The 24343-nt window shown below is 41.0% G+C and overlaps 1 protein-coding gene across 1 annotated transcript in view; it reads left to right on the top strand.

The window, feature by feature from the left end:
* The first annotated feature begins 400 nt into the window (after nt 1-400).
* The window catches only part of LOC101847107 (39S ribosomal protein L15, mitochondrial), a 47856-nt gene continuing 23913 nt past the window's right edge, over nt 401-24343 (top strand). Inside the window, exons 1-4 of the mRNA XM_005097701.3 lie at nt 401-535; nt 10938-11089; nt 17306-17471; nt 18870-19064. Coding sequence (XP_005097758.1) covers nt 440-535; nt 10938-11089; nt 17306-17471; nt 18870-19064 — 609 coding nt within the window. The 5' untranslated portion in view covers nt 401-439. The remainder of the gene's footprint in view (nt 536-10937; nt 11090-17305; nt 17472-18869; nt 19065-24343) is intronic.

The following is a 24343-nucleotide window of genomic DNA, read 5'->3' as shown; positions in this document are numbered from 1 at the left end:
CACCTTCCAATCCTCCACTTGAGGCTCCCTGTTGGCCCGGCTCATCCCCCACAGTGTCAGGTTCGCCGGTAAGTCCTCTCCGTTTTAGACACTTTCCCTCTCTCCTCTCTACAGTCACACCTTCGTGAGATTGCGGGTTCGGGGGTTCGAGCCTGAGCTCGGTCCGACGTTGTGTCCTTGGGAAAGACACTTTACACGAACTTCCCACTTGGCTCGGTCCTATCGGAGACGGACGTTAAACTAGGAGGTCCTGCCCCTTAAATAACCTAATAGTGTTGATAGGGGCATCCCACAGAATTCTACACTTAGGCCTAGTGCCGCTCTTCCATTCTAGAGGGTAACTTTTTCCACACTAAAGACAGTCGAAGACAAGGGCCTAGATCTATAGCAGTCGAAGCAGTAAAGGTCATCATCCATCAGTGGCAAGTCAATAGTCAAGATGGCTTCCAAAGTCACAGAACGAGCCCTGAGCCTAATCAAATCTTTGCCAAGAGTTGCCTTAACAAATATCAAGGATTTGCCGTCAGCAAAACGGGTAAGCCTAAATTTTTAAGGTATATGTCTGTGTAGTTGTTGGTATGGTGTAGGCTTGAGTGTAGTGCGAAATTTTCAAGTTGGCATTCGGTCTGAGTGAGTCAAGTTGTGAGTGTGCACTGTACACTGGCTCTGATACTCTGCCGTCGTAAGGGAAAACGACGAATGGTCCTGCGCAGGTAGCGAGGCAAATTTATCAGGAGAGGCGAAAACTTGTTTCACTTTATAACTCTTCTATTTTCCACTCTTTTAAGCTGTAATTCACCAGATATCTGACTGAGATGTTCCTAAAAAAGCAGTTTCTAAAGTTTGAATGGTTTAAGTTTAGGTTAAAAAGTAGTCAAAGTCAAAGTTATTCGACATTCGTCGTTCTCCCTTACACTGCGCACCCGCAGGTGAGCCTTGCGATGTAAGCGAAAACGACGAATGGTACGGTTCATCGTTCTCCCTTACACTCCTGAACGTTTATGGGCGTAGGCGATGGTCAGTTGACTGAGTTGTGACGCGTTATTGACAATGACTGTGTACACTACAAATAAAAATAAGACGAATGAATACTTGTAAACTAGTTATTATGCGTATAAAGTTAGGTGTTTGTTATTATATCCCAACTGCAACTCGGTAAACGTCCTTCGTTTCCCTTCCTTGGACGCCTTGGTTAAACTACACAGTCAGTGTACAAATCAGATGTGCACACATTTTCAGCAGTTTAAAACTGTCTCATTCGGAACCAAAGTTTGGTTTCCATGATATCTCTTTACTGTTTTCTCTTCAGAAGCGAGTTTTACTTTTATTTTCGCTAATTGCAAATTTTTCCCTGCACGACCTAGCCTAAGGGATCAATAATGTTACAATGTCAATAATACGATCAGATCATTGCAAAGTCAAACTTTCAAGTAAGAATGTAACAATCTGACAAGACTGTATCACACACGCTTTCGGGAGAGGTAATGGGACGCTTTGTATTTTTAATAAAGGATTCAGTTTATCGGATCGGAAAACATACCACAAAGTAGAGATTGACTGGAACGGTTTGAATCTGCAAGACATTTATTATTATACTCGATCGTAACGTCCATCAAGTCATAAAAAATCGTAAAGCAAGACTAGGTGTCGCCACAATACCTCCACTTTTTAAGTTGGACAAAGAAATTTACTCTCATAACCCAGTGTCATTAATTGCTTGGTAATTCTATAATGATGTCGACCAGTGATACGTGCTGGACAAATTGCGGCACTATAGCCATCGTTGTGATTTGGGATGTCAAATGACTGGACAGCAAAGTTACATGACGTTAGTCTGTGAACATCTGGCTGACACTAAATATGCAGTGCTAATAAATTTCTCCCTAAATACTGTTTTGACCGTCCCATCCCCACCCCTTTCCCCCTGTTCCCATCCGTTTTCCCCTCTCTCCCGCCTGCTCTTGTCAATTCAGCATGCCTCATACGTGAAGACAGACAGAAAGACACACTAAGAGATACATTCTTATAAACCATCGACGGTACTCCGGGGGAGGGGGTGGTGGTATGTTTGTTTGCTAAAAAAGCCTGATATGTTTGTACTGACGCAACAGTGACCACTTGTCATTCGTCGTCCATGCCGAATTTGCCCAACGGCAGAGACCAGGGGACAACGCCGAAAGAGCAGTGATCCTTGACCGATCGACCATTCGTCGTTCTCCCTTACACTGAGCTCTGGCTCGGAGTTCGCCAGTGTAAGGGAAAACGACGAACTCTCAATTACGCAACAACGGATTAAGATATGACTAAAATTTTTACACCATCAGATGCAGAATTAAATACTCTATGAAATATGTAAAAATACAAAAATCGAAAAATTTTGACCATTCGTCATTTTCCTTTACGACGGCAGTAATAATGAGAGGCTTTTTATAAATTTAAAACTCTTGTCCTGCATCTGTGCTGAGATGCGAATCTTATCAGCAACCGATTACGTCGGACATTCCAGGCAGGGCACCGGGGATACTCAGTGTTTACTGTTGGTGTACAGCGTGCATGCCGGGAAACGTGTGTTTTTGCCATGAATACCGTGGGAGTGTGTTAATTAATCACGATGAAAATAACGCTCTAGATCTAGAGATCTATGTAGATTCTAGATCTAGAGCTTATGTACGGCATACCGACACCTTAGTGTTTTGTGATGACTATTTCCGGAAGTGAACTTTTGTATTACCATAACTTCGGCTCTTTCAAAAGGCCACTCTATTCTCACCCGGGGTGAGAATAGTGCAGGCGAGTCTTTTGGCTATTCTCACCCGATGTGCATTCACCGTTATAGCCTAGATCTAGGCCAACAAATTTTGCGTTCACCCTAAACCACAGAATTCTACACTGTGATAACAGAAAAATTGTAGAATTCTGTGCCGTGAACAAACGTTCCATTATTGCAATCCATTACAACTGTAGCCTACTAAAAGCGTACAATTTTGTCTGTGGGCAGTAGAGAGAGAGAGAGAGAGAAAAAGAGAGAGACAGAGGAGTAGCGCGAGAACTTCTGGTCAAAACAAAATGGCGACCCGCGTAGTTCGGCTCGATTCGAAAAGTTAAATAGCCGTAGCATCTTTGTAGACAACCAAATTAATTTACTTTTGTGTTTTAACATCATTTTTTGACTTTGTTTTGGTCAATTTGATCGTCCACACCGATAGACAGTATTCAGAAAGAGAGAGAGGGGAGGAGTAGATCTTGCGAGAACTTCCGGGCAAAACAAAATGGCGACCCGCGTAGTTCGGCTCGATTCGAACAGTGAAATAGCCATAGCATCTTTGAAGACGATCAAATTAGCTTACTTTTGTGCTATAACGTGATTTTTTCTTGGCTTTTATCAATTTGATCCCACACCGATAGACAGTATTCCAAAATGAGGAAAAGCAGGTCTTGTTTTGCACCGGGTGAGAATAGCCTACGGTGGCAAGTCTCACCCGGGGTAAGAGGTAGATCGTTTTTCTATTCTCACCCCGGATGAGAATAGCCACTTCCCTTTCAAAAACATCGACCCAAAATTTCGTTTCCTTGGGAGGTCAGCCTTTCCTGTCGGTGTGGAAAGTTGAGTGAAGTTTTTAGTCAGATAGTGTATAAAGAAGACCCCTAAACGAGACTTGACGCATGCATGTCATGACATGTACCCCATACTGGCACGTATCGGGTTTTCTGTCATGGCATGTACCCCATACCGGTACCCCTTACACCCCATACCAGCACACTCAAATTGAAGCACAACTAGGCGTTTGAAAAGAGAAAAGATGCAAAGACGAACTCCTTTTGTACAGTGGGCCTAAGACAGAACTAATGTTTATTGACATACTAAAAAGAACAACCACCAGAACAGACTCACATACATCTTACTCACACATAGGTACATGAATGTATTTCATTTTACTCTTCCACACATATCACAAACTCATCATGAACATCTTCCTCACACACAGCTACATGAATGCTTCATTTTACTCTTCCTCACATATCACAACAAGCTCACTTGAACATCTTTTACTCACACACTAGAACTTGAATGCTTCACTTTACTCTTCCCCATGTATCACAACAAACTCACATGAACATCTTACTCACACACATATACATGAATTCAGGGCACACAAATGTAAAATGCTTTAGTTCACTTTTTGACATCTCGCTCAACACAGCACTCTGTCGACCACAATGCCCCTTATGATACAATCACAACTCACACATGCGGGCTTTGGTGCTGGGAGGAACTGAGCACTTATGGACCTGTCCGGTGTGCAATGACGTTGTTGCCCAGGACAGGTAATAATACAGGCAATAATAACTTAGGGGCCTGGAGCCCGCTTCTCTGTGTTGAAACCATAGAGTTCCAGCTTGCTGGTATTGGCAGGTTGACGAACGAGGGGGCAGGAATGAGTTGATTGTACAAATCAAGGTACTTTCTGTATGCCCCCTCGTTCTCCTTAGGTTCGATTTTGTGCCAATGGCAACGGCGGACCCAATGCATGTCTGATGCCATCCATCCAGTGGCAATGGTGTGATCAATTAGCTTGTCAAGGACAAAGCAAAAGTGTTGTCCTGAGGCAGTTTTGGGGGGACTTTGGGTGTCACCAGAGTTTCATCTTCCAATGGTCTCAACGCCTGCTCAGGCAGACAATAGTCATGGTCCTGGTTATCTACAGGATCCCGAGCTGGTGTTGAAACCAAAGGTAGCTGAAACTCTGCTGCAGGATCTAGGAAGTCCTCGGCGGTACATTCGATCCCCGATAATTCCAGACCTGTGGTCGAAAACTTTAGGGCATCAACTGACCACTCACAACTAGAAATAAGGGCAGTTGGGGGAGGGCCAGCAAGTTCTTCTTCTGAAACAGAAGCAGTAGGAGCAGGAACAATATCACAACATGTGGAAACAGTGGCTGGAGGAACATCATCACAACATACATTGGACAGAGGAACATCATCATCATTACATACAACGGGTGGAGGGAAGGGATAGAGTTTCCTTCATATAAATTTGTTTCAACGTTAAAAAAGAAAACTAAAGTCGCTCATTTTCTAATGAATCCGTGTCTGAATAGTAATAATAGATCTATCTAGATCTATATAAAATCATAGAAACTAAAAAATCTAAAGTACTAAGATGCCATCCATAGTCCGTGAAGAATTAACTATTTTTCAAGTCACGCACCATGTAAAAAAATATAGTACCGCTATGGGGTATATCTATAAAAAAATTGTACCCCATACCGGCACTCCCCTACCGTCGCCAATTGTTACAACAAAGAGCAGCGAATGGTTTGTGGCGGTAACTAGACACCTTATAAACTGAATGAAAATGCAAAACAAATCCTGCGGGTACGATTACAGAACCAATAGCTTATTTCCCATGACGCATTGCGCATCTGCAAGCCGTAGTGGCTGAACGTGGTTTTTACCTTTGGAGATGAAATGGATTATTTCTGCTCACACAGGTGTCTGATTCTGCTCAAAATTGTTGAACTTGAACACAAAACAATATTGAACAGAATTGTTAGCAGACATCATTCCAGGTTATCATATAATTGTCTGGTTGTCCAATTTTGGGACGAATGCGTGCTTAGTGCTGGTCTGATGTACGTGCACGGCATACCGTCACCTTAGTGTTTTGTGATGACTATTTCCGGAAGTGAACTTTTGTATTACCATAACATCAACCCAAAATTTCGTTTCGTTGAGAGGCCAGCCTTTCCTGTCGGTGTGGGGTGAAGTTTTTAGTCAGATAGTGTATAAAGAAGACCCCTAACCGAGACTTGACGCATGTCATGGCATGTACCCCATACCGTCACGTGTCGGGTTTTCTGTCATGGCATGTACGCCCTACCGTCACCCACTACACCCCATACCAGCACTCTCAAATTGAAGCTCAACTAGGCGTTTGAAAAGAGAAAAGATGCAAAGACGAACTCCTTTTGTACAGTGGGCCTAATGTTTATTGACATACTAAAAATAGGAGGTCAATTTCCGAATGGTTTGCCCTCAAATTGTTCTTTGTGCCTGTACAATAGTATTCAAAATGATCAAATAAGCTTATTTTTTATCAAAGGTAGTATCATTTCATACTTTACTTTACTTTACTTTTCCGATCCAGCGGCCATTCGGGTTCTAGCACTGTGGTCTGTCGATATGGCAAAGAATTTACAGATTTTAATCAGCTGTGCTTCGTTGCTGTATAGATTATTTCCGATGTCTGGGGAGGCAGGTAGACGCAGGTCACAAAGTGCTGGGCAGTTAAAGAGGTGGTGTGGTACTGTTTCATCCTGGCAGTCGCACAACGAGCAGTCGGGTGGGGTATTCTTGCAGATCCTATTAAGGTAAGTGTTGTGTTCGCAGGTGAAAGATCGTGACTTGTTCTCTTCTGCTTAGGGAATTTATTGCATAAAAAATTGGGGGTTGTCATGTGTGCAAATACAGTTCTAGTTCTTCCAGTTTTGCCCATTGCCCATCCATTCAGCCACTGTTCCCTGGTGTTGCATTTGATGATGTTCTTGGCTGTCTGTTGTGATACTGGGTTGTGAGGTTGTGTATGTGATGCTCCCTTCTTGGCAAGGGTGTCTGCTCTGTCGTTTCCTGGGATGTTGCTGTGGCCAGGTATCCACTGTAGTGTCAGGTCCACGGCATAGGTCTGTATGAAGGTGTTGATTGTTTGAGCCACGGATAGGCAGGCTGGGCTTTCGAAATTCAAGTTTTCCAATGCTTGGAGTACTGACTTTCCGTCTGTGAAGATAATATTAATAGTGTTCTTGATTTTGTTTGGATGTATTATGAAAATGTTGGTCAGGTGGAGGATTGCTGCTTCAATGACGATGGCCTCAGCCTTGTAATTTGTACAAGAAGTACCACATGCATCAAATAGCTCTTCACATGTTTTGTCAGGATGTTCAATTCTTACCCCAAAGCCTGCGTTTATAGTTCCCTTGAAAGCTGACCCGTCTGTGTAAATATGAATTGAATCACTAGGGTAGGAGTCAATTGTCTTCAGAGCTGTTGTCTTCAGTTCTACTGGGTCACATTCCTTTTTCACTGTCTCTTTTATGAGGGAAGTTTTGATGTTGGCATTCTTGATGTTAGTGTTTGGGGGAGTTCTGGTCTTAAAAGGGTTTCAGCATTTCTCTGTTACATGGAAGATAATGCTTTTTCTCCTATTTCAGTGGCTGTGTATCATTTCATACAAAATCAAGCTCATTTGAAAGATTTTGTATAGAAAAATGGAAGTCTTTTTTCCAGACTATCCTTTCGAGCTCCTCATGTCTAAGTGGGTCAATTTCTTCTATAATTTCATTTGACGAACATCTAGAGCTACCAACTTGGCGTGTTTTGAATGAAACGTATGCCTCGGTTACAAACCCATGCAGGCGGTTCAAGAAGAAGGCCACAAACGCACACAAACTCAAGCAGACTGACGCACACACACTTGAGCTACGTGAATGCGGACCCGACTCGGGACCCGAATTCAAGGGGAGATGGTGCTTGGCGCGCGTGCGCTGAGCCGGAGGCTAAACTGACGCAGGACCAGACTGACGCAGGACCAGACTGACGCAGGACCAGAACGTAGGCGAGGTGCCGAAATAGGCTTATCGGGCGACATGAACCCGGCCTCCACGGGACGAGGGTTAAGGCCACTTTTATTCTCACCCCGGGTGAGAATAACCCATGTCTCGCTATTCTCACCCCCCTCCCCTCCCCCCGATGAGACTAGCTTCCACCCTGGGCCTGGTGTGTGGGCATGAGGTGAGGACTCCCTCCTGACCTCTGGCAGGCCGATAAAATCACCTAGATTAATCTAGGCCCTTGGTGGCCTACCGGATGGGGTTGGGACTGAATAATAATGTAAAAACATTTTTCGCATCTCCAGTAAAAAAAAAAAAGGCTCACTACCGACGCTACTGAGCGGATGTGGTACCGGCCATGGGCTGGACCTTTCGCTGTTTACACACTGACTTAACGATGGCAGGCCTCTCGCTCCTATGCCTGCACACAATAAATTATGGTTCAAGGAACAGAGAGCGTGTACACACGTAACGAAACACAAGCACGTGACAATAAAATAATATGCTCTTGCACGACGGTAGAAGGGTTGTAAATTATTCAGACCAACTGGGCGAGGGCGTTCAATCGTGTTAACTAGACCTAGTTTATTAATTTTATTAAGCAATCCAAGCTCTTTCCTTCACTTTCATTTTTTTTCTTTTATTGTTCTTATCGCCTCTACTGTCCCCTTCTTCTTGGACATTTGGAGTTTGGAGCCAAAATAGAGCAAGAGAGCCAAAGGAAATTCACCGGGCCAGACGCGATCCAAAAGAGACAAATTTCTGGGATTTGGGTGATTTCCGGTAAAACAAGGGAGGGGGTGAGAAAAAAAAAAGCGAGACATAGGTTATTCTCACCCGGGGTGAGAATAACCACTTCCTGAGGCTAAATCTAGTAACTTAGGCTAGATATTAGAACTAGATCTAGATCTCTAGATCTAGAGATACTTTAGTTTTTACACACATTCAGTTTCAATATAATAATATGTATCATTCAATTAATTCAATTGTTATTATTATAGATATAGAATCTAGAGAGGAGACGTAGTTATTGTCGGCGTCAGTTTTGAAAAGGAGAAAATTCCTAGATATATTTTGGAGATGAATCGCCACCCTCAGTATTATCTTAGTCAGTTGAGAGCCATCATGAAATTGAAGGACGATGGGGGCATTCTCCGTCTCCGGTTTTGACCCCAAGAGTAACTGGATCGATACTGACTTAAATACTCGGTATCAATATCAATGGGTTTTTTTTAGGCCAGCTCTATTTCTCTGAAAGCTCGAGAAAATAAACTTGAACTCTATTTCTCCGAACGCTTTCTGTTCTCGAGATTTGTTGATAATTTGTGAAAAGAGTGGCCTGTGTGTGTATGTGTGTGAGTGAGTGTGTGTGTGTTTGTGAGTGAATGTGCATGTGTGTGTCTGTGTGTGTGAGAGTGCGTGTGTGTATGTATAAGGTGTGAACGAGGCGTGGGGGGCCATGGAGGGATTTTTTTGTGTTTACATGAAGGATTTTAGTGTTTGCTTTAGTGGTTACTAAATGCAAATTAGGTTACTACTGCCAAGGTCGAGCAGTCCTGTTTTCTTGTAGTGCCTTTTGAAGACATTTTCAAATGAAGTATAGTCCGGAAACGTTGCCCCAATCACTACTGAAGTATCTAAATATTCAGACATTTAAAAATCTCTAAATCTAGATTCTAGCTGTAGAAATTGAATTGGATGCATTTGTGGCCCGTGAATTTTTTGGACCGGGTCGAAACGTGTAACTAACTTTCTCGAACTTGTTCTGCACTACTTCTGGACCAATGTGAATGAAACTTCGCAACCAGTCAGAAAATAGGGCAAACTAATGATATGTGGGCGTTGAAGTTCGTAATTAACCTATATACTTTTGTGTCGGAAACACTTTCGTTCGGGTACACCGAAAACTATAAGATCTTGATATTCGACGCCGAGAGGGTAAGAGATCTATCTTTCCTCTATAGTGTGCTCATCTATCTTTTCTCTATAGTGTGCTCAAATTTGAACCTTGTGTGTCAAGTAGTTGTTTAAAATTATCATAAATGTACCTCTATCCCCCCTGTCCAAAGAGGCTTCACACGAAGACTGGCCATTTTCCCCTCACTCCCTCTGCAAATGTATTGACCTACAAATCCCCGCTTGACTATTCCGAGCCCATTCATTGGTCACTTGAAATAGGGCAGTGGCGGGCACGCACATCCAGTTGTTTTTCTGTTCCCCTGTAACATCGTAATGAGGGTATTCCGAGGCGAGCTTATCTCGCCTCTGGATGTTCGCGTATCAACGGGAAAAAAGGGGTTTTAATTGAATGGCAAGCTAGATTGAATTAAATTATATTTTATGGTTGGCATGGTCTAAAGTCATCAAAGAAAGCTTTGCCATTATTAAATAACGCTACCAACATTCTTAAAGATCCTATGTTGTGATACGATGCTATAAAAATAAAATGCTCTCATCCCGACACCCTTTTTTCGCATAATTGAAATATGTACATCAAAATTTTAATTAACAAAATAACTATGAATTGTTAGTAAATCTGACTGCAGAAATTATTTCTCCACCCAAAAACTCATTGGGTAGGCAATCATTAAATCAAAAATGATATTGGGACAATACGATCCGACTGTCAGCGCTGATTTTGAACTAAGCTCGTTACCCAGGACAGCAGTTTCATGTCTCAGTTTTAATATAACGCGCAGTTCTAAGCCAAAAAGTGATTTTTTTTCCTTTTTATAGTAATTTGGGTGTTAACGTTTTGTGAGAGCATGCGGCTGCTCGCAGGCCTAGATCTGTGTTTATTTATCACTTGCAAGCCTAGCAGTAAAGTAAAACTATCAAATTTGGGTACCGATATATGCATCTTTAATTCCTGATTATGAATCCACGTAGTGCTTCTTGTGGCTAAAACTCCATACGGATCTATTACAGCCAGGTGATATAGCGTGCCGTACATATGTAAAGTCTTATAGTAGAGGCAATCAGGAGCGACAAGTTTTGCCAATCTGCGTGACGTACGAGGTAGGGCAACGGCCACAAATTACGCATTTTCATGACGTACCTGGTATGTCATAAGGCTGGTATGTCATAAGGCGACAAAGGGGTTGAAGTATGAGAGCCTGTGCCAGAACCACAGCATTTTATTATTTGATTATAATTATATATAAACAGTTGTATTGACTTTCAACCCAGTAAAAATTAGTCACACTAGATTATAATGATTGTTTACATGTACAGTGCAATATCTTTAGTTAGTCGGGTCTCTCTTGAAAGTTGAGAGAGAGATCAGTTACAAAATAGTTTGACTGCACTGTGGCTTTGTTTTATCAGAAAAAAACTGGGAAACCGGCTGGGCAGAAGAAGAAAGGTCGTGGAGACAAAGGTCAGGGAGCTCGCAACACGTGGGACCCACTGGGCTACGAAGGAGGACAGAGCCCACTCATCAACAATGTGCCCTTGGAGAGATACTATGGGAAATATGCGTAAGATATTTATACTGTCGTCTAATTATATATATATATATATATGTGTGTAAGAGATACCACAGGTATTATTTTCACTTAGACTTGCCAGGGAAACTATGTGAGACATCTAGGGGGGAAATACAGGTTATATACTACTGTCTATGTTGTAAGGGACACTAGAGACAATACATATTTAAAGATATTCCAGGGAAAATATGTTGTAAAGCATAATTTTATATGAAAACAGTCACATGTAAAAGATATGGCCTTTAACCCTATCCGTACGCCCTGGGGTTGTATTCTTCACATTGTAGAATACTTCTAGTACGAAGATCTCTTTGAAACTTTCAGTATTTCTCAAAAAATCATTTTGACAGACTGCTGTGCAAAGTGTACGGATAGGAATGACAAGTAAATTTCCTCTTTTGAAAGTGATGGCACAGAGTTCCCCACGTCATAGGGATACGATAGTAAAACACGACGTACGGATAGGGTTAAGACATGCAAGAGAGAAACATATTTAGATACTCTTGTCTACACATGTAAGACATTAAAGAGTGTGTAAGTCATGTCAGGGATAAATATGAGATATTCCTGTAACAGTATGTGTAAGAGATACTCTGTGGAAAATGCACACAAATTATGTATGAGCTTGGTGTTCTCTCAGTTAACTTTGTGGATGCACACAAGTCCATTCGTAGTGTGTGCATTTTGATCCTGTGTGTGTGTTTGTGTATGTATGTGTACCCCTATTGTTTGTATACTTGTACCAATTTTCTCAAAGATCTTTGAAGGCACACTGAAATAAATGTTCGTGTTTTATTTATGCTTCCTTTTCTACTAAGTTCATGAACAGAAATGTACAGTAAGTAATTGATCAGAACAGAAATAAGGTTACATTGAAAATAATACCTGCTGTGGAGCTGTAACTGTCTTATGGTGTCTAAACAATAATAATAATAATAATAATAATAAATAGCATTTATCATACTGCGCATTTCCATTTCCTAAAAGATGCTCAATGCGCATTACAATAAAAAAGACATCACATCTTAAAAATTAATCGACACAAATGTGTACGTAAAACAAAGTATTATACATATAATATAAATGCATATGTGTAAAATTTTATACCAGAAAAACAGTCTCGCAGTGAGGTTGAAAATGTGTTCACTAAAAATATACAATGCAATAAAAATTCACGAACAGTCAAAATAAAGTTGAAACGTGAGTAACTAGAAACATTCATTAAAACATTAATTCTATACAGATAGAAAAACATTTCCGTTCTCTCTCTCTCTCTCTCTCTCTCTCTCTCTCTCTCTCTCTCTCTCTCTCTCCCCCTCTCTCTCTCTCCCTCTTTCTCTCCCTCTATCTCTATCTCTCTCTCTCTTTTCTCTCTCTATCTCTCTCTTTTTCTCTCTCTCTCATTCTCACTCGCTATTTCTTCAGTCTCACAGTCTGGCATACACATGCATATATATCACAGTACATCATTATGACAGGTATGCTTTTGTGAATAAAAAATGATTCAGCTGATTTTTTAAAATGGAAATTGTTGGGGCAGATCTTATTTTATATGAGAGTTCGTTCCATACCTGGGGACCAAAGAACAAAAAGGAACGCTCGCCGTATGTTTTGTAATTTTGTTTTGGAGTTTTAAGAATTAGATTGTCAGAGGCTGATCTAACGGCTCTAGGTGGATGATATAATTCCAGGAATGTTTTAAGATAAAAAGGTGCACTATCATTTATACATTCAAAACAGAGAACGGCAGTTTTGTATTTAATCCTTTCTTTTATTGGCAGCCAGTGTAGTTCTTTCAGAATTGGTGTTACGTGCGCTGATTTCTTTTGTTTTATTATCAATTTTGCTGCTTGATTTTGGAGTACTTGTAATTTTGATAGTTTTTCGGATGTCAAACCGGACAAAATAACATTAAAGTAATCTAACTTTGATAAAATGAGTGTTGTTACAAGTGTCTTGGCTGCTGCTTTAGTTAAATAATTTCTTACACTGCCAATTTTCTTAAGCTGAAAGTAAATACTTTTGCTAAACTGGCTTATTTGGGAGGACATAGACATATCATAATCCAACTGAACCCCTAGATTTTTAAGACTTCTTTTTGAACGAATGGTATGGTTATGAATATCAATTTGTAGCTCTGGGAGATATTTAATGGCTTTTGTATTTCCACTCAACATTATTTCCGTCTTTTCATCATTTAGTTTCAATTTATTGCTGGTCATCCATATTTTTAAATCTCTAGTACATTGTTCAGTAGAGACGACTAAAAGTGGTATTTGATCGAAATCAATAGACTTATAAATTTGAGTGTCATCAGCATAAAGATGGTAATTCATGCCATATTGTCTTAAAATATCAGCAATAGGTTGTGTATACATTGTAAACAAGACAGGTCCAAGAACAGACCCCTGAGGAAAACCACATCTAAGCAAAACATTATTAGAACACGTGTTTCCAAACACAACTGCTTGTGTTCGATCCTTAAAATATGACTCAAACCATCGCAGGACAGTACCCTTTATGCCAAAAGTAGTATTTAATCTCTCGAGTAAAATGTCATGATCAATGGTATCGAATGCAGCCGAAAGGTCCAAAAGAGTAAGAAGACATACCTTTTTTCCATCAATATATTTTAAAATATCAGTACGGACCCTAAGTAACGCTGTCTCGGTACTAAGGTGTGCCTTATATGCTGACTGATAGACTTCGCTAAGATTATTTGCTTAAATATGATGTAACAGTCTATTAGATACAACTTTTTCCAGAATTTTGGAAAGGAAAGAAAGATTTGAAACTGGTCTAAAAATTTTTAAGTCCTTTTCATCAAGTCCAGATTTTTTCAAAAGGGGTCTAATATGTGCTGTCTTAAAGCAATTTGGTACTGTGCCTGTGAGGAGAGAATCATTTACAATTTGGGTGATTTGTGGAAGAAGTAAGAAGTTCATGCAAACATTTTTTTAAAAGGCTGGTGGGCATGGGGTCTAAGGCGCAACTTTTTGATGGACTATCTAATATGATCTTTTTGATTTCTTCTTCTGTTGCCGGAGTAAAATAATCGATGACTAGCCCCTTATACTGATGGTAGTTTGGGGCAATTGCGCACATTTTATCGAGCTCTTGCCTGATGGAGGTGATTTTTTAAGAAAAAAAGTCTGAAAAACTACTACAAAGATCTCTATCGGTGCCAGGGGGTAATATTGTTCTGTTTTGGTTGCCAAGCAGTTCACTAGAGACATCAAAAAGTTCCTTACAAGTTTTAACATTTTCAAATTTTGACAAAAAGAAAGTACGCTTGGCTTTGGTACTCATTTTACTAACAGAATTCTTCATAGTAATAAATATTCCCTTATGCACTTCAAGTCGTGTTTTTCTCCATTTTCTTTCCACTTGTCTTTTTTCTTTTTTTGCAACCTTTATTTCTAAATAAAACCTCCTACCAACAGGTCAATGAGATAATTTTCGTTTTGTAACTGGAGCATGATCATCTAAAATATTCCTCATGATGGTATTGAGGGTTTCTATGTTAAAAGGGGAACTAATAGCAAGAGCATCACGAATGTCATATTGAAACTGGTGTAAATTTATATCGTTCAGATTCCGGGAATGAACTGTTTTTATTTCTTTCCTTGGTCTTTTGATGTTCAAGTCAACAATAAGAAGATAATGATCCGAAATGTCTTTGTCCAGAACATTTATGCCTTTCACACAGTTCTTTTCAATAGGAGAGATAACCCAGTCTAGGATGTGCTGACTTTTATGTGTTGGTACTTGTACGAGTTGTTTTAAATCATTTTCTGTCAGCAGGTTGCTTATATTTTTAGTGACAGGGTTTTCAGAGCCAAAGTGAAAATTAGAATTGCCAGTTATAATGAATGGTGTACTTTTCATCTTCATAGATGAAATTAAATTTAGAAATTCCTCTATAAAAACGGATGATTTGATATAATTTGCTTTACTCGGTGGTGGCCTGTATATGCAGCAGATGTTAATGCTTTGGGACGGCAGCTGGAAGGACATTAAAGCAGCCTCACATGAGTGACAGGGATTCTTTTTCACAGTAACTTGTGCTAAATTAGTTCTATAAATAAATGCTACTCCTCCTCCTCTACGTCCAACACGAGGGAAAGACTTAATTAAATAACCAACTGGACATATTGCTGATAAAATCGCATCGTCACCGTACTCCTGCAACCATGATTCTGTTATACAAAAAATATCAAGGTTCATCTCAATAATTAAATCATTTAACTCGTCCGCTTTATTACGGCATGACCTGGTGTTAAGGCACGCTACTCTAACATTTTGTATTTCTTCTTGCAAAAAGTTTCGACAGTCGATTTTGACCAAATTGTTAATGTTAGTTCTGTTTTTCGGTCTGCTGCTGATGCACGAATTTTCTAAATCATAATAAACACTAAACACCACAGGGATTCTCCTTTGTTTTCGTCGTCCACCTCTTTTCTTTCTTCTCGTTTTTTTCCACTTCACTGGTATAACACACGAACAAGAGCTGGGAGAAACACACGTATTCACACATTTGTTCCCGAGCACAGAGTTGGATAAGACTCCGAGAACAGTTTTCACGAGACACTTCGGAGAAAAAATTTCTTTGTTGTAAACTTTCGAGGGTTGACGGAGTGTAGACCCCAGAAGAAGAAAAATGTCCAATAGAAAAATACCAAGTCAATCATGGCGAGTTGAAAACTGATAATTTAATTGAAAATACTGACTATTTTTGCACAAATCCTACATCACCACATACACTGTCAAATGACGAATACACCGATATAAAAATTCACTGTATGAATAACTTAAAAATGCACTAGAAACTGTTATAATTGAGAGAGATTATGGAGCTCAACACAACTCAACAATGTTATAATACAATATGAGAAACAGTATAGATTAATTACTGCCCCCCCCCCTGGGCGGTCTACTGACTTGAGTGTCTTTAGGCCATTAACCTGTTCTTATGCCGAGTAGGATTATAATTGTAAATGGGTTGATTCATCAACGTCACTGCAACAGGGAACTGCTGCTTTTTATTTTCTAATCCTTACTATCGTCATTTTTCCTCTATTTTTGTTTGTTTGTTTGTCACACTGTTGTGACCCGCTATTCCCGGGGTGTCTTGATAGTCGAAGCAGACTTTTTTTTTTCTTTTTTTAGTAGAGGGTTTTACGGCGTTCGCAACTGCATAAGGTCATATGAGCGCCAAGGGGTGGGTGTCAACAGAGAAGTCATTACAAGGAATCATACTTACTCTGCTCACCTCTCTAGCTTCAACAGCACAAGGTCTGCTTCGACTATCAAGGCATCCCGGAAATAGTGGGTCATAAGAGTATGACACACATGCAAAAGAAGTAGAGGAAATGACAATAGTAGGGATTAGGAAAGAAAGAACAGCAGTTCCCTGTTGCAGATCAGGCACAGTTATGAGCGTGACATGATGAATCAGCCCATTTACCATTCTACTGTGCTTGAACGAGAAATGTCCCCCCTTTGGGAATGGCCTAAAGACACTACAGTCAGTAGCACTGCCCCGAGGGGTAAGCAGACTTTGTGCTGTTGAGGCTAGAGAGGTGAACAGAGTAAGCCTGATTCCCTGTAAGGACTTCTCTGTTGACATCCACCCCTTGGCGCTTTACTTTACTTTACTTTTCCAATCCAGCGGCCATTTGGGTTCTAGCCCTTCGGTCTGTCGATATGGCAAAGAATTTACAGGTTTTAATCAGCTGTGCTTTATTGTTGTCTAAAGTATTTCTGATGTCTGGGGAGGCAGGTAGGTAGGTGCTACGCAGGTCGCAAAGCGCAGGGCGCTCATATGACCGTATGCAGTTGCGAGTGTTGTAAAACCTATACTAAAGCTAATAGATTAATTAATGGCCTTGGCAATGGACTATATATAGTTATAGAGTGGTTAGGGCACATTGTAAGTGAGGATGAGAGATTGAGTAAGAGAGATGGAGAAATTTTTTTCAGTGTGTTATAATAGCTGTATGAGAAATAGGATCATGTGGCGGGTGCTCTGGTGTGGTTTGCTTCTTCTTTCCTATCAAATATCTGTCGTCCTGATCTCTCCTCCTTTTTTGTGTTTGTTACTCATTTGCAACACCTCTAATCTTCGGTGCTTATTTGACCTTATTGTGTTGCAAGTGCCGTGAAACTCTTTGACTAAAACAAAGTCTGTCTGTACTTTGTTGTCAGACTTCGCAGACAGTACCCTCCCATCAGCCTATTGGAGCTGCAGCGTTTGATCGACTTGAACAGAGTGGATATTTCCCGACCGGTGGACGTGACAGCCATCTGCAACTCTCGGCTGTACAGCCTGGACGTGGCCAAAAACCACTTTGGCTTCCATCTCACAGAGGAGGTAACTCTTCGTTCGTGTCTTTTCTGTTGTGTCTTTAGAAGGTAATTCTTCACATGTGTGTCTTTTTTGCATCTTTGGGAGTTTGATCGGTACGTGTGTCTTTTCTGTGTCAGTCGGAGGAAATTGTTTACATGTGTCTTTTCTGTGTCAGTTGGAGGAAATTGTTTACATGTGTCTTTTCTGTGTCAGTTGGAGGAAATTATTTACATGTGTCTTTTCTGTGTCAGTTGGAGGAAATTGTTTACATGTGTCTTTTCTGTGTCAGTCGGAGGAAATTGTTTACATGTGTCTTTTCTGTGTCAGTTGGAGGAAATTGTTTACATGTGTCTTTTCTGTGTCAGTCGGAGGGAACTGTTTACATGTGTCTTTTCTGTGTCAGAGGCAGGGGGGGGATGGGGATGTAATTCATGTTTTTTTTTGTTCTGTGTCAGTGAGAGATAACTCTCTTGTGTATTTTTAATGTCCTGCGGATGTAACATTTCACACGTGTCTTTTCTGTGTCTGGCAATGTCGGGAGTTCACTCTGGTGTCTTTCATGTGTCCTGAGCGGTTTTTAGATTATTTATGTGATCTAAATGGCTCATACTTCTGACATTTTAATGAACAGATTGTCCCATTAACCATTCTCTGTGCCACTGTGTCCCATAATGCTGTTCTCTCTAGCACTTTGTCTCAAAAAATTGTTCTCTCGAACATGTTATCTCCTTAAACTATTCTCTCCCCATATTACTTTTAACACCAACGAGACTGTGGATGAGTATACACTGACTTCTTCAATCACTTCAATCTCAAATATCTTGACTCCTATTCAAGATACATGGGCATTTTCTTCACTGATATGAAGAGAACGGAACAAGCTTTAAGATGATACCAATAACTCTACAAGCCCAAAAATTGACGAGCGCCTGATTCCACCACGTCGCGACACAAATATTTGTCATCTATATTCAATTGTTCCTCCCTTTTTTGTATGTTACTCTGTAGTACCACCTGTAATCTTCGGCACTTGTATGACTTATTTGTGTTGCAAGTTCCATAAATTTCCTACAAAATCTACATGTAAACCAAAACTGGCTTACTTCTCTTGCTCTGTTTTCTGGGGATAAGTTGTTTAGTTCTGGCTTATTTCTGTTGCTTTATTTCTCTCGTGCTCAATTTCTCTGGTGCTCAATTTCTCCCTGTGGGTGATTGGCGGGTGCTCTCTTGTGGTTTGCTCCTTCTTTCCTATCAAACATCTATCATCTTGATCTCTCCTCCTTCTTTATTAATTGTTTTCTACTCTCTTGTAGCACCTCTAATCTTCGGCACTTATATGACCTTATTGAGTTGCAAGTTCTGTAAAACACTTACTAAAACTAAAATAAAATTTCTCCCTTGTTTCCCCTAATGACTCGTCAGGGCTGTGATTCCTTTGATGCCAAGATAAACTTGGAAGTCCAGTGGACGTCAGAGCTGGTCATTGCGGCCGTTGAGAAAAGTGGAGGCACGATCACCACTCGCTACTACGACCCACAGAGTCTGGGTGCCGTCTTTGATCCCCAGACTTTCTTCCAGAAAGGGTTGCCCATCCCCAAGTGCAAGCTGCCACCTCAGGTTCGTTTTGTTTGTGGGGGAGGGGTGGGGGTTGTCGATGTTTTAGGGAACCAGTGAACTCGTCACACTATGAAGTCGACACAGCTGAAAAATGTGTATCGAGTTCACTGAAAAAAGAGTATCCATATAGCAGTGAACTCGTCTCACTACCTCTCCCGTGTAAACAACGGTCGGCATTTGTACCATTTTAGATTTAAAAATGTGTTTTATTGCATACTCTAAAGACATGCAAATTTTTAACGGGTTTTATATTATTATATTGCACCCAAAAATGTGTCCGTTTTTTCTTTAAAATGTTGAAACAGAAAGGTTGACATATGTAGATATTGATTGAATAAACTCTGGTTTTGTATTGTATTTTATAAATTGAATTAATTAAATGTTGACATGTGTGGGTTTGCCTGCCAATCCACGGCGAACTCGCCACTCGTTTTTCACAAGTTTGAGTATGTGATGAGATAACTGTGACGAGATCACTGGAGCTATGTGACAACTTCATCGACTGACGAGTTCACTGGAAGCCATCTTTTATGCCGTCATCAATACAGTTTAGATCATCTTGGAGGCAGGCTGCTTCTATTCCGCTTGTTAGGACCAACATGTGCTGAGTGGGGTACAGAATCGCATCAGATAGCCGGAGATGCTCATCCTATTCGTACGCCTTTGGTCATTTTGTACCCCAGGGATTGTATTCTTCACATTTGAGAATACTTCTAGTGCGAAGGTCTCTTTGACACTTTCAGCTTTTCTCAAAAACTCATTTTGACAGACCGCTATTCAGAGCGTACAGATCGGATTAACGAGCAAATTTCCTCTTTGGAAAGTGGGGGCACAGAGTTCCCCGCATTACATGGATATGATTGTAAAACACGACGTATGGATAGGGTAAAAAATTCCCCGCGCAGGAATGGACGTCATGTTATCTTATTGAAGTGGGGAAGAGCGTAACAGTACCACCACAGACACCAGTCTCATGTCTGTGTCCTTTGCAGACTTTTCTCAAAGACTAAGGCTAATGTGCACAGGGCAACTTTAGTTGCGCAACTGTTTTCTTGACCAAATGTAAACATTGAAAAGGATAAACACCGCATGCACAGGCAACTCAGGTTTTTGGAGACTGAAAAGGTTTGTGTTTTGTCACAACTTTCCGGCAACACAACTGTTTCTCCAATCTCCTGTGTTGTACATACCAAACTGACACACAGCGCGCACTGGCAACCAAACTGTCTTTTCTCTTCTGAAATGCTGCTCTTCCAGTTGGTGTTTCACGAGACATAAAAGGTCATTAACACTGTCTGAGCTCATGCGATAAAAGTTTAAAAACTTGGGAGGGTAGGCTCTCAAATCTTCATGCAGTTTTTACCTCTGACTGGTCAAAGGGTGAACCCAAAACCGCTTTTTCCTTTTCTTCTTTCTAAGTGCAATCACATGAGCACAGACAACAACTGCGTCGTGAAAGTCCATGGCGTCAAATGAGGAAGTCAGTAATGATGATGGCCTACTGTTGCCTGGCTGTTGCTTAGCTCTGTGCGCGCCGTGTAGAAAATATGTTGCCCAGAGACAGCAACTGATGTGCAACTAAAATTGCCCTGTGTGCGCCTAGCCTAAAGGAATCACCCCCCGAGATTAAGTAAGGCTTTTGTTTGTGGGTTGGTCGCACAAAGAAATTCTGTGTATTTTGTGGTCTCATCATCATCATCCGGTGCCTTGCCAACTGGCGTGGGGGATCATGGACCTCCACTTCACTCTGTCTTGTGTTGCAGCAATGGTGTCTGTTGTTCTTGCTGCCCCTAGCCATCATGTCATCTTGTCCAGTATCTTTTCCCTCTGTCTGCCTCTCTTTCCATCAAACCTGCCTGTTGTTACAATATTCTCCAATGCTTCTTTCCGCATTGTGTGTCCAAAGAAATTTGCCTATCGGTTTCTTATATTCGTCATAAGCTGTCTTCTACAATTTGCTTCAACCAAGACTTCTTCATTTGTTTTTCTAGCTGTCCATGGGATACGTAGCATGTGTCTTATGAACCACAACTCTGTCGCCACAATTGTTATTTGTGGTCTTCCGTATCATTAGAAAATGCAGGATAGGATAAATGTGGTAGTAATGTAGCAATGCCAATCAGGTTTCCGCGCGCGTCGAAGTTTTGGTCCCCGTTTGCGGGTGAATTTTTGGATCGGGTCGGAACGTAAGTGACTATCTTTCTCCAACTTGGTCTGCTCTATTTCTGGACCAATGTGAATGAAGTTTAGCTACCAATCAGAAAATAGGGCAAACTAATGATGTGGACGTTGAAGTTTGTACACATAAATTAACGTATACTTTTGGTGTTGGAAACACTTTCGTATCGGCTATACCGAAAACTAAAAGGAGCTTAATTTTCAATGTCGAGAAGGTAAGAGATCTATCTTTCCTCTGTAGTGACTTCAAATTAGAATGTTTTGTGTCCTGTAGTCTTTTTTAAAAATAAATTTATCATAAATGCACCACTACTCCCCTGTCCAAAGCGGCTTCGCACTGAGACCGGCCATTTTCCCCTCACTCTCTCAGCAACTGTATGTGACCTACAAATCCCCGCATGACTATTCCGAGCCCGTTCATTGGTGACTTGAAATAGGGCAATGGCGAGAGAGCGCATCCGGTTGTTTTTCTCTCTGTTCCCCTGTAATATTTTTTTTATCGCAATGGGGGTTTTCCGAGGCAAGCTTATCTCGCCTTTGGGTGTTCAAGGGGTTTTAATTGTACGGCATGCTAGATTGAAATGAATTATATTTTATGGTTGGCATGGTCTAAAGTCATCAAAGAAACCTTTGCCGTTATTTAGTCACACTGCCAACAGAGTGTAGCCCATCCCCCCCCCCCTTTGTTTCCCACATACATAAACACACGCGAGGGCAAACACACACACACACACACACACACACACACACACACACACACACACACACACACACACACACACACACACACACACACACAAACACACGCACAAACACACACTCACACACTCACTCTCTCTCTGTCCCTCTCTCTCGCTCTCCCTCTCACACACACACACACACACACACACACACACACACACACACACACACACACACACACACACACACACACACACACACACACACACACACACACACACACAAACACACACACACACACATACACGCTCACTTTCTCTCTCTCTCATACACTCACAAACACACAAACACACACACATACACGCTCACTTTCTCTCTCTCTCATACACTCACACACACACACACACACACACACACGCACACACGCACACACTCTCACAGTTTTCCAAAAAGTCAGCCGTTTCCTCTTTAAAGCAGCTCTTTTTCTTTGCGTTCTCCTGCTAAATCTCAGGGATAGTAGACTGATGGTTTTTCAACCCTCCGTGCAACTGTTTATTTTTGTTTGTTATTTGACAGTTTTTCCTACTTTGTAGGACTCTTTGCCTTCAAATTCCAGGCAGCTATGTTTTGATAGTACTCATAAAAAAAAATGTATTCAGTATATATATTTATATATATATATATATATATATATATATATATATATATATATATACTGGCTAAAGTGTGCTCAGTTTGGTAGGATTTCATTTTTAATTTAGCCTAAGTGGTAGCCAAAGCCTACTCTTATCGGTTTTAAAACCACCAAGGGTTTTTTAACGAACAAAACTTGCACCATGGACCATCGAAATTTTGGACTTTTATCGAAAAGGCGAGGTGTTCAATCTAAGAAATATTAAGATCAGGGAGATGGTTGAAAGACAACACTGCGAAGAAGCCAGGTGAAGCCTTACAAAGAGTCAAGATTAAGGGAGGGTGGAGCAGAAGGGGGTGGATGGGTGGGGGTGAGAGAGTGAATGGGAATGAAAATGACAGAACAAGACTACGGAACAAGAAAGGAGGACAAAGGATAAGGTGGGTTTTTTTTATGTCAATGACAGGTTTCGATCCAGGGTTCTTTTAACTGAGAGCTGAACACCGTACTCCTAAGACTAACAGAGTCCTTTTTTATAGGGCTTGGAAGAGTGAACTTTCTCCTTTTATATAGCTTGTTCAACAGAAAGTAAAAAATTGTATTCTTTTAGCTGGCTCAGCCTGCATTGGTTGCCATCGAGCTTTTTAGAAAATGTGAGGAAATTTGGGGACTGATCTCGTAATATTTCCTACCAACTGAAAATATTAGGTGTGTCCCGCGCGCTCATATGACTTTATGCAGTTGCAAGCGCCGTGAAAACACTTACCAAAACCAAAAGAAAATAATATGGGGAAATTTGAGGACTGATCTCGTAATGTTTTCAGGGTTTTATGACCCTTTGTGGGAAACTCTTAAAATTCACCAACACGACAGATTTTTCTCCTATTTTCTGAGGGTGAAACAAAACAAGAATTTGTTTTTGTCTTTTTATCCTATGAATTTGCTCACCCTTGGTTTTCTCTTGCAGACGTCACCGGTGTCTGTCGTGTAGCTAGCTATAGGCGCTTTAATGTTGCACACAGAAGACCTGAGTTCCATTCCCGTGTGGGAAGCATTTTTCTTTATCTAGGATCTCGGTCTCTGCAGGGACATTGTATCCCTTTCGGGTCGGGTTGGCCCTGACAGGCAAGGTCCAAAGCCAGCCTCCTAAATGATCGAAATTGTGTCGGCGGGGGCGTTTAATATCTCTTACATCAAAAGATGTCCATTTGGCAGATGGTATTTGATGCTTCTGTGGTTGTTTTACTCTGTGTCATTGTACCACTTTAATTCTTAAAATGAAGTATTTGTGCGTGGTTGGTGGGTGCTTTGGTGTGGATGGCTCCTTCTTTCCTATCAAACATCTATCGGCCTGATCTCTCCTCCTTCTTTCTTTTGTTTGTTACTCTCTTGTAGCACCTCTAATCTTCAGGACCTATATGACCTTATTGTGTTGCAAGCGCCGTAAAACTGTTACTAAAACTAAAACTAAAATGAAGTAAATAACATATACGACATCGGGTGTTACTTAGTAAGAGAACAGAAGACGTTTGGTTTTTGTTTTTTTAGAAAAGTTTCGTATCGAGATTTATTCCAGCGAGTATTTGCACATCAGATTGTCTTCCTTGTGCTTGCCCTAAAGAGGCCTCTGATGAGTCAAACGCTTACAGAGGAAAAAATCCGGCGTTGTTCAGAAATGAGTGGTCATGCGTGTGGTCAGTTCCGTTAGGCCATAGCACGGGAGTCGTCAGACACGATCCCTCAGAGCTGGTTCCCATGGTGACGAGCTGGTGACGTCAGGTCGCCC

The sequence above is a fragment of the Aplysia californica genome, unplaced genomic scaffold, assembly GCF_000002075.1.
Source record: "Aplysia californica isolate F4 #8 unplaced genomic scaffold, AplCal3.0 scaffold00162, whole genome shotgun sequence".
Classification (NCBI taxonomy): Eukaryota; Metazoa; Mollusca; class Gastropoda; order Aplysiida; family Aplysiidae; genus Aplysia; species Aplysia californica.
The sequence above is the reverse complement of the archived record's forward strand: the minus strand, read 5'-3'. Positions and strand labels throughout refer to the sequence as shown.